The sequence below is a fragment of the Oryzias latipes genome, chromosome 8 (genome assembly GCF_002234675.1).
Source record: "Oryzias latipes chromosome 8, ASM223467v1".
In the NCBI taxonomy this organism is placed as follows: Eukaryota; Metazoa; Chordata; class Actinopteri; order Beloniformes; family Adrianichthyidae; genus Oryzias; species Oryzias latipes.
The window spans coordinates 2625589-2643878 of record NC_019866.2 but is presented as its reverse complement, the minus strand read 5'-3'; the positions used below and the strand labels follow the sequence as shown (position 1 = coordinate 2643878).

Genomic DNA, 18290 nt, shown 5'->3' with positions numbered 1-18290 from the left:
TAATATCTATTTCTCCAACACATGACATGACACATCAAAACTGCACATGTGAGAAACCTGTCTGCTTGGAGGTTACCAGTGCTGCATGTTTTCAAGAAAAACTGTTGAATCATTAGTAACAGAATCCTTTTTGAAAACAGCAAAAGTGAAAGAGAATGAAACGTTTTGAAGATCTTTAGGGAGGGGAAGTTTTGAAGAATTTAAGTAGGACAGGAAAGGCACAAATATGGGTTTAGAAGATGAATGAATGAATGGTTTTAGATTTCCAAACATTTAGATAATGTTAATCTCTATAGATATTAGAATTCCTGACTTCCTTTCCTTCACATGCAGCACGTGCTTGGAATGTCTTTTTATGGGAAATTGGGGAGATCATCAGCGCTATTCACGTGATAAGTGCGCGCTCATTGCGTGCAGGCTGACTGTTCTGCCATCTTCACACCGCGCTCGGAAACGCGCTTTGGAGCGACCGCCTCTCTTGAAGTCTATGTAAACACGCATATTCGCGTTCTAGGCCTCCACATTCAGAACTCTCGTATTAAAGCATTGCTACATCCATCTTTAAGACAGTTTTTGAGCTTCAGGCTTGTCCGGGATTGGGAGAATTTCCGACCAATCAGCATTCATGTTCATGCCTGTGATTGGCTGGCTTTTGTGGCACATTTGTAACGCAGGGCTCTGTTTGGAGCGCAGAGGAGAGAGAGAATTTCTCATGAATGAAAATTGTTTTAAATGTACATATTTTTAATGTTCAATTGTTTTGTTTGCACCTATTTTTGAGTTTCAAGTGTAAAATACTTTTTTGTCACACAAACGTTGTCAAGTTTTGGGTTTAAAACAGTGAGTGTTGCGTTTGGAATGATGGCACAAAAATCACTCCATACAACTCCTCCTACAAATTCTTCATGTACTTTGTTGTTGTTGATGTAAAATGACAGATGGTTTAAATGTTTTTGTCCAATTGAAGCTCTTTGGAAAACTGAAACGATCAAATTCCTACAACAAAAACTCCCAGCATGCTCTCTGAGCCCTACAGCTGGTTTTCAACTGTTATGAAAGCGTCTGTCTGTCTGTCTGTCCCTGCAGCCTGCCCTCCAGTCATTTACTTTTTAACGCCCTGTGCAGGTTTAATGATGACTCATGGGTTTACTTCACGCAGCTGACTTTAGACTAAACCTAATAAAGTCTGTCTAAACTCTTGGATCTATCATTTTAATTGTATTTTAGCTCTATTTTATTGTCTTAGCTGTATGCTTTTATTGTGATGATGCTTTTTGGTCAGATCTAACCCTAACCTTCAAAAAAGAGACCTCATCTCAATGGGACCTCCTGTTAAAATAAAGCTTAAATAAAAATTACAAATATACTAAAAGTTTTCATTAACATCCCTCCATCATTCTTACGGCTAAAGAGAGATACTGTTTGGCTAAATCTATATTATAAATGATAAAGTATATATATATTATAAAGTATTGTTATGCTATGAGAGAATAGAATCTGTGTTTAGATCTGAGAACTTTATCGTTTGTAAATGTGCAAGTAAATAGTATCTCAAAACAGTTTCAGGGCCTGTCCTGCAGGTGGCGCCAAAGGAGAACATATAAACAAACTAAGCCAGAGTTTCCCACTTTTAGTTTAGGTGTAAATACAATTGTGTTTCTAAAGGCTAAATCATAATAACACTTACTTTATTGTTGTGATTTTACTTTGATGTTCCCAGATTTTACAGCTGGGACTACATGTTGTTTCTTTGAATGGCTGATAGTGATGTGGCACACATATATACATTATGTGGTTTTCATATGCATATAAATAGACCTGTCTTTTTAACCAGATTCTTTTGATTTTGTTTTTAATGTTAGTCTGGACAGAAAGACTGAAGATGAAGGGGGAGCATCTCCAGCTCCAGTGCTGATCAGGGGACAAAGGGGGGGGAACGGTGGACTGATTCACATGCATGTCCAGGTTAAGGACCATCTCACATGAAAATGGTCTTTTCAGCATGGTTTTTTTTGGCATTTTTCTGACAACGGAGGACGGATTTAAATAAATTTAAGATTAAAATTGCATTTCTGAGTGTTTTTTGGTTCAAATTGTTGTGAATCAGGAGCAGATGAAAAGATGACGTTGTATGTGATGTAGAAAATACGCTGGGCGGGGCCACAAGCTCCCTGCTCCGCCCCTTTCTGATGCATCCACCGGCAGACAAATAGATCCAACGTCTTTGTTTTCCTCGTGTGAGCAGGAATCTGGATCAGAACTGTACAGCTGGATATCTCCAATTCGATTTGACAAAAGACTCCCTGATGAAAGGAGACTATTGTTTACTTCACCTGTCAGTGGTCAGGAGGTTTTGCGCAGAGGTGTGGTGAGCCTTTCCCTCCCAAACTCAGAAAGTCATCCCATCCTCACAGTGAGAGCTCAGGTTTCATTTTCAACACAGACTCTGAAGCCAGAAGAGTTTTCCCCGCCTGACCTTCTTCACAGACACGTTGGCTTCACTGCTGCTCACATGTTATTCTCATTTACATCAGCTAAATGTTGCTGTTGTCATTATGCCATGGTGCAGGTAAATACTCGATTCTGATTGGCTGCAGAGAGTGTGTTAAAAAGTCACGCACCACACCTAAAATAGAAGTTCCGGTCACATGGCCCATGCCGCTTCACCTCCACTTTGAGGAAGCACTGGGCACAGAGATTATTCTCTTTTTAAATGGTTGGTTTTTAACACTTTTTAGTATTTACTTATTTATTTTTATTTTGTGTGGTGTTTCTGTCTTTTATGAACTGCATCTCAGTCTGAAATAAAGTGAATTATTGTGGCCCAAATGTTCTACATCACTCCTCTGATCAATCATGCAAGTCATTATTCTCATTATTGACATAAAAAACATTGTCATACCTTGTTACACAGTTTATCACAACAGCAATTTATCTTATTTTATATTTGACCTTTATTTTTTAAAGGCTGGGACGCAGATGAAGAGAAAAGAAGAAGGACAAAATAATACACCAGGAGGAATTGAAGTATTTAGACTTTAGACTTTGTTTCAAACTTTTGCTGCATCATATTGACAAAATCAAAAAATCAAGGTGAACTTTTCTTCTGGAAGGATGCTGTTTTTTTTAACCTCTCATGACCATCAGCACATAGTCACTTAACTTTTTTCCTTTTGCAGTCAACGCCGTCACCCTGACAAAGCGTCACTCCACTTATCAAATAGTCAACTTTTTGTAAGAAAAGCGATTTTAACGGAAAAAAACACCAAGACTAAAATACCAAAATATTGAATGTAGATTCATTTTCTTTTGTAAGTGACCATGCTATAAACGGGATAAGGCCTAACGAGATGTCCATTGTCAGAACCGTCCTCCGGTTCCGGTTCAAGCTTCCGCATCGTCCGTTAATTTAAGATAATGTGTACCTCATTATCTCTTACAGGTTTCACAGTCAATAAATAAAAATGCATTTTGGAATTAAACAGTTAAAAACTTTGAAACAAAAAAGGGGAGGAATAGTCATCCGCTTAAAATAAAAAATTGTTGCAATGGGGGAGGTTATACCAGCCTACTGCACCTGAAAGAGGTCCTGCACTGATGCATGATCGGTGAGTGTCATGTCTGTGAAGTGTAAGTTACAGAAGCTTACATGTACATGGCTGCATGCTTTAAGATGTCCTTGTTGAGTTATGCAACCAATGAGGTGATTGGTCTTAACCCTTTTGCTATCTTATGGGGTCAAGATGACCATTGGCGTGTTCTCCCTACCATGACAAAGGTGGATAAAGGTGGAAAGATTTAATGTAATCCATGGACACCAGTGAAGATCACAAATCATTGAAGAAAAAAGGTTCAGAGCACTGTCTAGTGCAGGGGTGGGCAATTCCAGGCCTCGAGGGCCGGTGTGTCTGCATGATTTCCAGATACTCTTCCCCTACTCATGGCTGATTACCTGGTTCAGGTGTGTCCAGCCAATCAGAACATGCCAGAGCAGGGTATGCTGGAAAACATGCAGGACTGCGGCCCTCAGTGCCCACCTCTGGTCTAGTGGGTCTAGATGACCCAACTCCCAACGTTAAAGTGCTTTGCTAACTACATGTAAGGCTAATTAAGTGTCTATTTGTAGACAGCACACGTTATTATTTCTTATTTTTATTCTCTGTGAGAACACTTTCCAATAAAGTTATGTGTTATCTGTGTTTTGTTTAGTTCTGACGGCACTGTTGGGGCGTGAAAAATGGCCGTTAAGAGAAGCTGAAGACCTCTATGTCTGAATAAATCAAAGCATCATTTGGGCCTTTCATCAAGCTCCAGGGAAACAACAGTGAGGGTTATAAATGACGGATTTCTAATCTTCTGGTTTCAAAAACTTGAATCAACTCACAGCCTCCACTGGTGTCATTTGGAAGAGTGTCCTGGGCCCCGGGGTACACTGTCCTGCAGGTTTTCAGTCCTACCGTCATCAATCCCACCTGCCTTTGATGACATCATCAGGCTTCTACCCAGCTTTGTGTTGAGCTGAATCAGGTGTGCTGAAGCAGGGCAGCCTGGACCACATGCAGGACCGATGCCAAAACATGGAGTTTGAGTTGTGTTTGTAGCAAAGGTCTCCATAAAGGAGGACATTTTCCCCTGAGACGTTTCTGTAGGAATTCTTTGCAGTTTACCAACCAGAAAAGTAGGAAAGGAACTGATTAGAGGCATTGTTTGGGTTTTTTTGCTACAGTGAGAGGCTTTCAGTTATAAAATCAACCGGTCACAAAAAAAGCAGAAATCGCTGCATGTCTTCCTCTAAAGACCAACTCCAATGAAAACAGTGTTTTTAGCATCTTCTTGTAGCATTTTTCTCATGGAGGATGTGTATAAAGGATTTTAAGATTAAAACGGCATTTATGAGTATTTCTTTCTTTAAATCGTTGTGAATCAGGAGCAGATAAAAAAAATCTGCCGTTTGAAAAAAGCTCAGAGTTGTGATGCAGTAAGTGAAATGGGCGGATCAAAGTCAATCAAAAGGAATCAGTGGGGGGTTATTTCTGTGCCAACACCCTAAGAGGGGAAGTTCTGATGAACCATGTCTTAGAAAACAACACAGGATTTTTACATTTTAGATAATCATTATTTAAAGACCACTGGGAACGATTGTACAACAGATAAAAATATAGTTGGAGTGGCATTTTTTAACATGTCTACCGCTTTTCTAAAATTTTGATCTAAGAGAAAGACATTAGAGGGAAAAAATATGAAAGGTATCAGGAAAAAGATCTATGTCTAAAAATAAAACTGCAAACTCACATCAGAGGAATCCGGGCTGTCAACACACGGAAGACGATGAAAACAAACAGTTCCTGTCATTGGAAATCCTTCTACATAAATGAACTTGTTTCAATGTTGCAAACACCTGAGGACTTGTCAAACAGGCCCGACTGTACACATGGTTAATATTCTGCTGTGTTTTGTTTTTATTAAAAAAAATGACGTCGTGTGACTTTTTCTTGCTTCGTTTCAGGGTTCATCTTAATGTTCGTCTGACTCAAGCGCATTTTAGAACATTGTTGTTGTATCCAAAAAAAAAAAAAAAGGGTTTTGATAGTATACACAGAAGAAAATACGCAATATTGTAATAATAATAATAATAATGGATTGGATTTATCTGCGCTTTTCAAGACACTCAAAGCGCTTACATTGTGTCCATTATTCATTCACTCCTCATTCATACTTGGTGATGGTAAGCTATGGTTGTAGCCACAGCTGCCCTGGGGCAGACTGACAGAGGCGTGGCTGCCAGTTCGAAGCTACGGCCCCTCTGTACATCACCGGGATCATTCATGCACATTCACACACCAGTGGAGCCACACTGAAGGCAAGGAGGGTGAAGTGTCTTGCCCAAGGACACAACGACATTTGGCTGGTGGGATCTGGGATTGAACCGCCAACCCTTCGATCATTGGACGACCCGCTCAACCACCTGAGCCACTGTTGCCCTGTAGTTTTATTATTGATTCTTTTGTTGGTAAAAGCCAGAAGCCCTCATCAATAACCCCCACCTCCATGTTTTATAATGGTTATGAGACTTTTTGGTGAAAGTGTAGTTTTTGCCCAAGTAGTTTTCCTTCTTTCTTAAAGACCCACTTCAATCATCTTTTGATCTTCAAAGTGTTTTCATTTATTAGTCTATTAATGATTCTTATGCTGTCTTTAGACAAAATAAATAACAAAGTCATATTCTAGTACATGGTTTCTGCAGAGTGACAGGAGTTAATTAAAAATTCACCAATGAGTTGTGGGCGGGTCTTTTGGCACGGAGCAACCCCCCCCCCCCCCCCTTCCCATCACCTTACTGCCCCTTTATTGACCTTTAATTCCAACAATTTTAACATGACTTATATGTTCTTGCTCCTACAATACAACTAAAAAGGAAGAAACAGGGTTTGGGGAATTTTCCAAAGGACATAAATGCACCACTCCAACATCATATTATTGGTTTCTCATAATTTCAGGTATGTCAACATGTTTGCATGACAATACATTAAGCTTTCAACAGCAAGCCAATAGCATCTAATCATAAGAGCAGTCTTTAAAAATGAAAACATGAATTACTAAAACCCTGACACAATTCAGACTTCTTCTAACTGCACAGATTTTCGAAGCTCACCACAATGTTGAGATGTGGATCCACATGGAGGAATCAGACGAATGCATCAACATTTTATTATAACAGAGCCTCAGGTATCTGATTTAACACCAGTTCAAGCTTCAGCTCTTCGCCTCACAGAAAAAAGACATAACAAACCAGCAGATAATTAGATTGAGTTTAACAACATGGAGAATTAAATTCCACATTTGTGACTCAGGTTAATGCTTATGATCTGAGGAGAAGATGTTACATAAAGAGCGGAAAATGAGACGGAGGTAGAAGAAAATCTTTTTGTGAATGTGCCAACCAGGCTTTGACGGGGAAGTAAAGACGTAGGGGGTGGGTGTGGTGGTTGTGGTGGTGGTTGTGGTGGTGAAGGCAGTGTTGAAATTGGTGCTGTTGATGGTTGAAGGCAAAAATGGCCCCACCGTCTGTACCAGGAAGTCCTCAAAGCTGCTGAGTTTTTCAAACACCATCACGGCAGCAGCTCGTCTTTTCCTCAGTGGGCGGCGTACAAACGACAACACAGCGGCCTGATACCAAGAGCCGTCCTGCTGACACATGAGCGGGCCTCCAGAGTCGCCCTGTGCACAGAGAAGGGAAACCTTTTAGTTTTTACAACCTGCTGGAAACTTTAATTCACAGACATTTTTGAATCTCTCTTCTTTAGTGGCTTTTATGAAATTCACTCAGTGACAGTTATCTCTATTAGAGAGAAAACAAGTGTCAGTCAGACCCATTGACTGTATAGGAGAACTGGACTGAGAGAGCTTCCTGTTGGAGTTCTATACAGGAAGTATAGAAAGAAAAAATAAACAGCTATTACTCAGATACCTCAATAAAAGTAGATGAAGCCTGCTGGACCTCCATCCAATGATTAAAACTTTTGATTGACAGAGTCTGTGTAGCCCGCTTTCAAGTGGTAGGGGTGTGGTTTTCCAACAGGCTCACTCCTGATTGGTGAGAGTTGTTCCCATAGAAACGATGACTCAAACCAATTTGGATCAATCACTGCTTACAACATGTCTAGCAAGCAATTTATTTTAAAATAAAAAGCATGTGCTTGTTGACTTTCTACAACACGAGCCCACAATCGTCAAAGCCAAACCGTCAATAAAAGGCAGCATCACAGAGATTCAGTACCCAAATGTAGAACAGAAACAATTTTAACTATCTGTCTAACACTTCAAAAAGAATAGCCATCACCTCAGACTGCCCTTCTCCAAATCAACTTAGAGGCCTTGTGGAGGAGTGTCTGCCCTAAAACTGGAAGGTTGTGGGTTCAAATCAACGGTCCAGTCATACCAAAGACTCTAAAGACTCCTTGCTTGACATAAAGTGGTTGGATTGGTTCTGGCTCTTCGCAACTCAACCTGCGAAAGTGTACGCTCAGTGGCAGGGTCAAAACTGTCGAGCAGACCCACCAAGGCTGGAAACTGAACAGTACTGGAAAAGTATATGGGAGAAAGAGACAGCACATAACAGCAATGCCCAGTGGCTGGTCTCTCTGAGAAAAGAACATAGCAACCTCCCTGAACAGAATCCAGTAACCATCACAGTGGCAGACATCCAAGAAAGAGTCTCAGGTTTGAAAAACTGGACAGCACCGGGCCCTGACATGATATATGCCTACTGGCTAAAGAAGCTTACCGCACTCCATGAGCGCCTGGCAGCACAAATGAACCAGCTGCTAAGAGAATAACCTGTCTCTCCACAACATGGAAGCTCATGTCAGGCATCATTGCAACAGAGATAAATAGGCACATGGATCAATTCATGAGCAACACACAGAAGGGCATTGGTAGAGACTCCAGAGGAGCCAAACACCAACTCCTGGTCGACAGAACAGTCGCTCAAGAGTGCAAGTCACGACACACCAACCTGTGCACAGCCTGGATTGATTACAAGAAGGCCTATGACTCAATGCCACACACATGGATCACTGAATGCTCGGAGCTGTACAACATCAACAGGACTCTAAGAGCCTTCATAGAAAACTCAATTAAGCTGTGGAAAAACCCCCTTGAAGCCAATGGGAAGCCACTTGCACAAGTGTCCATCAAATGTGGGATATAACAAGGTGATGCTCTGTCCCCACTGCTGTTCTGCATAGGTCTGAACCCCCTCAGCCAAATAATCAACAAGACTGGCTATGGATACCGACTCAGAAATGGGGCCAACATCAGTCACCTCCTCTACATGGATGACATCAAGCTATATGCTAAGAGCGAGCGTGACATTGACTCCCTGATCCACACCAGCAGGATCTACAGTACTGACATTGGGATGTCATTCGGGCTCGAGAAATGCAGCCGGATGGTGACAAAGAGAGGCAAGGTAGTCCACACAGGAGGGGTCTCACTCCCAGAGGGAACAATAGCAGACATCGAGGACAGTTACAAGTACCTTGGAATTCCGCAGGCAAATGGCAACCTGGAGCAGGCAACAAGATAAGCTGCAACAGCTAAATACCTCCAACGAGTGAGGCAAGTCCTGAGAAGCCAGCTCAATGACAAAAATAAGACCCGGGCAATAAACAGCTACGCACTGCCAGTTATCAGATACCCTGCAGGAATAATAAGATGGCCAAAGGAAGAGATACAGACCACAGATGTTAAAACACGAAAGCTCCTCACCATGCATGGAGGGTTCCATCCCAAATCCAGCATCCTGAGACTGTATGCTAGCCGCAAGGAAGGAGGCCGAGGACTAGTGAGCGTAGAAGCCACTATCCAGGATGAAACATCCAAGATGCATGAGTACATCAAGCTCAAGGCCCCAACTGACATTGTGCTCAGTGAATGTCTCAGGCAATGGAGAGCAGACGATACAGTGCTGGAGGACAGATCCTCATGGGAGGACAAACCCCTGCATGGGATGTATCACTGGACCATAACTGAAGTGGCTGATATCAAGAAGTCCTACCAATGGCTAGAAAGGGCTGGCCTACAGGACAGCACTGAAGCGCTCATCCTGGCAGCTCAGGAACAAGCCCTGAGCACCAGAGCCATAGAGGCTCAGATCTACCATACCAGACAAGACCCAAGGTGTAGGATGTGCAAAGAGGCGCCTGAACAATCCAGCACATAACTGCAGGATGTAAGATGCTGGCAGGTAAAGCATACATGGAGCGCCACAATCAAGTGGCTGGAATAATATACAGAAACATGTGTGCAGAATATGGACTGGAAACCCCAAGGTCAAAATGGGAAACACCTCCGAAGGTGGTAGACAATGAAAGGGCAAATATCCTGTGGGACTTCCAGATCCAGACTGATAGGATGGTAATGGCGAACCAACCAGACATTGTAGTGGTGGATAAAGAACAGAGGAAAGCCATTGTGGTGGATGTGGCAGTGCCAAGCGATGGGAACATCAGGAAGAAGGACTATGAGAAACTGGAGAAATACCAGGGACTCGGAGAAGAACTGGAGAAAGCCTGGAAAGTGAAGGTGACAGTGGTGCCTGTGGTAATTGGAGCACTCGGGGCAGTAACCCCCAAGCTGGAGGAGTGGCTACAACAGATACCTGGAAAGACCTCAGACCTCTCAGTCCAGAAAAGCGCAGTGCTAGGAACAGCTAAGATACTGCAGGACCCTCAAGCTCCCAGGCCTCTGGTAGAGGACCCGAGCTTGGAGGAGAAACCACCCGCGGAGGGTGAGAGGGGCAAGTTTTTATAAAATTTTTTATATTGTATATATGGTGCAATGTTGAATTTAAGGGAAATGTCACCCAGACATCCCATAATCAGCTCATTTCTCAGACGTTGCAGATGTCCAGTCACCAGCATTTTTGTTTACCATCCATTTCTGTCCACTCCACTCCACTCCTTACATGGTTGGGTCATGCCAAAGACTCTGAAGAATGGGTACCAATGGCTCCCTGCTTAACACTCAGCACTAAGGTGTTGGATGGAGGGTTTTAAACCATCAAATGGTCACTGAAAACAACATTCTCACCCCACGGTGACAACTGATTAGACTTTAACAATAAAACAAACGGTGTGCTGTAATTAGATCCTTCTAAAGTTCTTGTCCCTTCAGTTTTTTTGTCTGGAAAACTCTTTATTTGTGGTGCTCCATTGTGCCTGCTAAGAACAGGAATCACTACAGGTTTAGGTTTCTTCCTGTCATCAGCCACGGACCTCTTTGTTTTGAGCAGTTTGCTTGATGGAACTTGATCTTTAGCCATAAGCTTCCAATGTTCTCAGATATATATCTATGAATTTGTTACCATACCAGGCACCAAAAATGAAGCTGCACAGATTCTTTGTCCAACTGTTTTTGGACCAAAGGTTGTAGGACATTTTCTGGATGTAACTTTCAGATCAAGACAATGGCACTTATATTAAATAACTGAATATTTTAGTCTACTCCAAAAACACTGGATATTATAAGGCACTTGAACCATTACTATCATCAACACACAACTGTTCTCAGGAAGTGCATAAATGTCAAAACCAGATAATGTTTTACTTTACCTCAGTCAGGGTAAAAACTGTGGTACAAATGCTGTCATTTGCAGCTGTTGGCCTCGGACATTCTAGAACCGAGGTTTGGAACTCCTGCAGAACTTCTTCTTCTAAAAATTTGGTAGAAAAGAACAGAAGTGTTTAAATAAATCACATTGGCATGTTTTCAGACATACATTTTCTTTTAGTGTAATGTGGACTCACCTCCTCCCTGTCCAGAACTCCAGCCTGCAGCCCAGCATGTTGTTCCCACAGGATAAGTTCTTCCATTGTCCAGACAGATGGGCTGGATGTAATTATTTAGGGGGGGATTGTTGGAGAATTGCAGCACAGCAACATTGGACCCTGTCTGGTTGCTCAGAGTGATATTTGTCACTTTCAGCGACACCTCAAAGGGGTTTGATCCATTCTGCTTCAGACGACCCAACACAACCGTCCACTCAGACGGCACAGGAGAACTATGGAAGAGACGACTGATTCAATTAGGACTTACCAGAACTGGAAATGGATTAAATATCTTCAGTTTTTTTTCCCCGTTCAATCAGTAGCTCTTGATTGTAAGTGATGTGTACTTATACACAGTTTAATGCCTTCATCTAAGGTCCAAAGTGTTTTAAATTCATGCCTATACACATTCCCATACTCATAGTGGCTCCACTGCCATGCAAGGGACAAACCACACCGCCATAAACAATGTGGGGTTTAGTGTCTGGGCCAAGGACACCTGGATACTTTGGCAGAAGAAATGGGAACAAAACCTGAACCTTGTGTTGACAAGGTTGACCCCTCTACCTCTGCACTTCAGCTGCCACCATTCATGGTTTGAGTCAATGTTACAAATATCTTAATATCTTAAATCATTTGGTAAATCCTAAAATACCTAGTTTTACCTAGTAATCAAACTTAATCATCCTCAGTTTTTTCGATTTGTATTGTTGTCCGTTCATCTTTGTAGGAAAATCTCCTTTGTCTACTTTCCTGGCTTCTTGGACGGGTTAGGTTTTTGCGATACATCTGTGGTAACCAAAGACTTGCCATTTCTAACACATCAGTCAATCCCACTGAACACATCTGCTATGGATGTCACTCACCTTGAGAAGCAGTTAGCATCGCTAAGCACAGAGTCCAGAGAAACTAGTGTCCCTCCACACACATGCTGTCCATTCTTCTGTAGACTCGCCATCCACGGCCACTGACCTTCAGATACCACTGAACTTCCATTTAAGACACGAGAGTTCAGGGTGGCTCGTCCACAAACCACAGCTGCAGAAAAGACACAAACATTAAAGACCTACTATGGATTTATCAATAGCAATTTGCTAAATTAAGATTCATTCAGATATATCACGAGTGTTTTTGTTTCTAAAAACAGAGGATTTCTAATGTGTACACATTACTTTCACAAAGTTATTACTTCTGCATATCTGTATATTTTATAGTTTTACACTAAGCAGGAATTAACGTTCACTAGAAATTGCATTTAATCTGTTTATAACAACTGGTTACCTTTGGGTGTGGTGGTTGGTGACCGGGTTGTAGCTTTTGTTGTGGTGGAGTTTGTTGTTGTTGAACGTGTGGTAGTAGTTGTAGGTTTAATGGTAGTTGTAGTTGTTGTTTGGGGTACGGAAGTTGTTTTAGTTGTTGTAATGGTAGTTGTAGTTGTTGAACGTGTGGTGGTAGTTGTAGGTTTGATGGTAGTTGTAGTTGTTGTAGTGGGGGTTGTAGTTGCAGGCTTAGTAGTTGTTGTTCGTGCTACAGAAGTCGTTGTAGTTGTTGTAGTTGTAGTTGTTGTAGTGGGGGTTGTAGTTGCAGACTTAGTAGTTGTTGTTCGTGGTAAAGAAGTCGTTGTTGTAGTGGTAGTTGTAGTTGTTGTAGTGGGGGTTGTAGTTGTTGTAGTGGGGGTTGTAGTTGCAGGCTTAGTAGTAGTTGTTGTTGTTCGTGGTACAGAAGTCATTGTAGTTGTTGTAGTGGTAGTGCTAGTAGGAGTAGTAGTGACATTTGAAATTGGTGGCACTCCTGGACACGACACACTGAGGTCACTGTCAGTTCCAGTGGAAGTGAAGGCGATAAAGCCCGGCCGATTGCTGGTGATTTGGGTATTGATCCAGGTCTGGTACTGGGACACTCTTGAGTAGACTCCTGGGAAATTAGGTTCAGCACAACCTTGTCCAAAGCTCACAATTCCTGCTTGGATCCAGCGGTTGTTCTGCTTAATCACCAGCGGGCCTCCAGAGTCTCCCTTCAACATGAAAAATATTTTATGTTAAGGAAGAATTCAGAGAAATATCTAGAAAGCAAACATAAAGGGGACTCACCTGACAAGAGTCTTTGCCTCCTTCCAGTAACCCGGCACACACCATGTTGTCAGTGATTTTGCTGGCTCCATAGCTGCACTTACACTGTCTGTTTCCCACAATCGGTACTTGTACTTCCTGAAGGGTTTGTGGGGCAGGAAGGGAGACTAAGAGAAGAAAAAGATTGATCAATTGACATCTGTAGTCCGTGAAAGAAAAGTTTTTGAAATATCTACCGTACCTCCACTTCCAATGTTGCCCCAGCCAGTGACCCAGGTGTTGACGCCGCTGTAGAAGGTGCTGCCGGTGGAAGACAGACAAACTGGAGTAATGTAGTTGTTGAAGGTTACTGGTGATGAGAGCTGCAGGAGGGCGATGTCGTTATCCGATGTCCCTGAGTTGTAGTCCGGATGAACGATTACAGTTGTTACTGTTTGAGACACACTATTAGGGTTGGATCCCTGCAGAGTCTGAAGACCCAGAACTACGTTCACACCAGATGCACTGCCACTGAGAAAGAAAACAGAAACGTTGTAACTGTGATAGATTTAGGTTAGAGGTTTTGTTAAAGGCTAAAACAGTCGGAAATCAAAGACTCAAATAAGTCAAGTTCATGAGCTTTAACGTAATGTGTGGCTGATCAGATCTTTTGTTTCTTATAAAGCTTTTTTTCTCATTCCTTTTAAATTTCAACTATCCATCAAAACAAGAGGAGACCTTAGTATCCAGCCCCAAAGCTACCATTGTCTTGGACAGATCTTACTGTTTCTGTATGGGATAATGAATTATCAGACACACGAGGTGTATATTTGTATAAACCCCTTTTGGATTTAAAGCAAAATTTTATTTATATTTAAGACATTTGCATGCATTTCTTGTTGGAGCGAATAGAAAAAAGAAAGAGAAAAAAGTGTGTTTGTGTGTGTTTGTGTTTTTTCAGACAGTATAACTGTGGTTTCTGAATGAACGCACCTTCAGTTCACAGATTGAGTGTGACCATCTTTTGTTCACTCCTTGCTCTCAGTAAAACTCTAAATGATGAGATTTGACTGCTAAGTATTATTGAATCTTGTTGTATGTCTCATAACAGCGTACTCACTAACACCATTTCTTTGTGTCTGTTTTTAGAAAACTTTTCCTGACAAAGAGGTTTATCGTTATTACTGTCAAATGTAGATGCTAGTCAAAAGGGGCGGGGCCTGTCCACAGACACACTCAAATATTACAAACATACCCGTTGGCTCCACAAACCTTCACACAGATACATGTCAACATGTATATACAGTAATACAAGTACTATCATTACTACAGTTACAGTATATTGTTGATTACCTTGGAAAGCAGTGAGCTGCCGTCAGCACCCACTGGTTGTTGATGAGAGATCCTCCACAGAAGTGTGAAGATTTCTGCAGACTGACCTGCCAAGGCCAGAACCCTGGAGGAGCATCTTGTCCTCCAACAATCCTGGTGTTCAGATTTGCTCGACCACAATCTGCAGAGAAAAGCTGTCAGTTTGGTTTTTGTGGACTCAGAAACTACTGGGTGTCTTAAATTCCCTCTTAAAATTCCAAAGACATGTTGTTTCTCGTGACACCCTAATTTTTCTGTTTGTCAATACATGTCACATTTTTAAACAGATGAAAAGGACGTTTTAACAAGGTTTTGCTAAATTCACACGTCCTATAGTTTTAGGGACATAAACACAAACCAACACTGGCTCAGCCTCACATCCTGCTTTGAATCGGGATCAGAATAATCCTCATTTTTGGATCAAACTGATCCAGGATTCAATCCAAAGTTTCTAAATACACAACAGAGGCCTTTAATATGAATGAAAAACCGGACCGGATGACCAAATTTGCAATTGGTTTGGGATACCCAATAACAAATCAGGATACAATCCTCCTATAGGATTATATTTGAAATATTGGGCCTTAGATTTTGTTGATCTGAGACTACCCGATGACATCAAAGTTATTATATTAGTAGGTTTTTTTTCTTTACAGCAGCCAACATTTTTAAATGTTCAGCAGAATAACTGTCAATCAGTGCGAGTTAGGAAGCCTTATGGCTGTTCTTTTGGACAATTTCTCATTTGCCTTCTGACTGTTTTTGTGTTGGAAAATGTTTTTAGGGACTCCAGAAACTGTTTGTGTTTCTGACTTTCTTTGAAAAAACTGAAAACTTAAAAGCTGAAAAAACTTTTACTCACCAGATAGCTGTGCCACACTCTCTGGAAGAAACCACAGAAAACAAGAAAACAATGTGAGGTTTAATTTGTTGCTTTTAAAGTTCTTCCTTCTGTGAAGCAGTAAAGTGAGTCAGCACATTTGTGTCTGTGAACTTAGTTGGGGAGTTTTGATGCAGTTCTGGTTTTTTAGTTGAGCAGCAAAAGATGTAGGAGATGAAACACAGAGGTTATGAGTTTTACCGTCAACTGTTCTCCATTTCTTCCTTCAAAATAAAAGTCACTTCAGCTGTTCAGAATAAAAGCTCTGCATGACTTTCTGCTCAGTCTATTCTCACACAATTTTCTATGATGTCATGAACTTGTTTTGTATCCAGTTACAGGAACTAACAAACTGGTTTCACCGTGTCTCGATTGGCACATTTTTTCCGACACAAGCTTTTGTTATGTTTCATTCAATCATACAGGAAGTGGTGGAAAGGGTCTTAACCCTTGTGCTATCCTAGGCACTTTAACATTGGGAGTTGGGTCATCTAGACCCACTAGACAGTGCTCTAAACCTTTTTTCTTCAATGATTTGTGATCTTCACTGGTGTCCATGGATTACATGAAATCTTTCCACCTTTATCCACCTTTGTCATGGTAGAGAGAACACATCAATTACTGTAAGGGTGGGGTCATAGGATAGCAAAAGGGTTAAACAAACACAAAGCTATTTGCAGTTTAATCTGTTTCTTATGAACCTCCTTCAGCTCAACATCAAAAGTGTTATAAATGCTTGGTTTCACCCGGCTGGATCTTCATACTCCCTTTATTATTATCATTTTAATCATTCCTAAAGGTTTCAAATCAAATGTTTTAAATGCACTAATTTCAAACTAAAGTTTTATTTTAAGATGTAGCAAAAGAAAAAGTTATTTAATTCAGTCCAGATAATCAAAATAAGGCCAGATTGTGTTAGAATGATAGAAAGTAGTAGTGGTAGTTGTTGTCTTCCCTATAATTTCTAACCACTAGCCCCTTCCCAAAACAAACAGAGCACCACTTTTGGCCAACTAAGTATTTTTCATAGTGAATCAAGACATCCATCCATCCATCCATCCATCCATCCATCCATCCATCCATCCATCCATCCATCCATCCATCCATCCATCCATCCATCCATCCATCCATCCATCCATCCATCCATCCATCCATCCATCCATCCATCCATCCATCCATCCATCCATCCATCCATCCATCCATCCATATACTAATCAAACAACCAACCAGTCAATTAATCAATCTATTAATCATTTCTTTCATATGCTAACATGTCCAACACAAAATTCTCTACATTCCCAAAGAACAAAACCAGATTAAAAAAAACCCAAGATAATAAAACTTCAAAATGACATTAAAATAATCTGACTTGGACAGCATGAACTGAAATCCTGTAATCTAGATTTTACTGTTAGGTTTTCATTTTCATTTTTGCTAGTTCTAGTAATCCCTTAAGCTCCTATTTCCTCTTGATAATAACATGTCCTCAACTATGCATGTTAAATGCTTGTTTCTTTTTTTTCATGTTCCACATTCTTGTGTTTTTAAAACCATGGAAAGTTAAAGTGATTTTCCTAACGTTTTTTCTTTTTCTAACATATCTTAGATATAAACGCATTTCCTGGGTCCCTTGTGCTATCCTATGGGGTCCAGATGACCCGATCCTTACATTGACGTGTTATCCCTACCATGACAGGTGGAGAGGATTTCATGTAATCCATGGACACCAGTGAAGATCACAAATCATTGAAGATAAAAAGTTCAGAGCACTGTCTAGTGGGTCTAGATGACCCAACTCACAATGTTAAAGTGCCTAGGATAGCACAAGGGATAACTTTCATTAAAGACTTTTCAAAATAACAAACTCTCTGTTAGGAGACAGGCTTTTTCACACAATTATGTAAATGACTACAAACTATTCACACAAAAGGAGAGGAATTATGTGTAATTTGTGTATTTTACATCACAAAGGAATCATATTTATCATTTTGAAACCCAAATATTTACCATCCCATGAATAAAATGACTACCTTTTCCATATTCAATTCAAGTTAATGACGCAAAAAATATAAATTATGTTTTGTAACAGCAGCTGGTGTCATACAACTAAAAAATACATTTACATTTCATCAAAAGAACATAAATAAAAACTAAAAATCTTGGATTTTTTGCAGTAGCTAAGGGATTATGAGAGATTTCAATAAGTTTTTATGTGATCTCTTAAAGACTTAAACAAAATTAAGACCACTTCACATGATTATGCAGTCTGTGGTCAGACAGAAACATTGAAAAACTCTGACAGAAAATGCCTGTGGCTAAACTTTCTACTGTGAACTGTTATTTCAGTTTTTGTGAGGGGTGTGAGGCCAAACTGATCCAAAGTTCTGGTTCAGTCAGAACTCAACAACATGAACCTGTTCTAATCAGGTCTGAGTTTTTAGTTAAATCCAAAGGATCAAGATTGCAGGATAAAACTGTTGATTCTCACAAAGATAGAGATTTCAGAAGTTTGTTTCACTGCCGGAATCTTAGACTCTGACTCTGGTTCTGACCCGCTGTGAAGCTTCTTACCTTGTGTGCAGAGAATCAGCAGAGTCACAGAGATCAGCCTGAAAGCCATGACTCCAAACGAATTCTAAAATGATTTGCTCTCAAAACAAA

The 18290-nt window shown here is 40.8% G+C and overlaps 1 protein-coding gene across 2 annotated transcripts in view; it reads right to left on the bottom strand.

Moving 5' to 3' along the window:
• Positions 1-6467: 6467 nt before the first annotated feature.
• LOC105358455 (transmembrane protease serine 9-like) overlaps positions 6468-18290 on the bottom strand; it is a 59362-nt gene continuing 47539 nt past the window's right edge. For both annotated transcript variants that reach the window (XM_023957292.1, XM_023957294.1), the window contains 6 exons: positions 13421-13566; positions 12612-13344; positions 12197-12368; positions 11310-11563; positions 11115-11215; positions 6468-7218 (listed from right to left, as the gene is read on the bottom strand). In XM_023957292.1, the coding sequence (XP_023813060.1) occupies positions 6853-7218; positions 11115-11215; positions 11310-11563; positions 12197-12368; positions 12612-13344; positions 13421-13566 (1772 nt within the window). In that variant the 3' untranslated portion in view covers positions 6468-6852. The remainder of the gene's footprint in view (positions 7219-11114; positions 11216-11309; positions 11564-12196; positions 12369-12611; positions 13345-13420; positions 13567-18290) is intronic.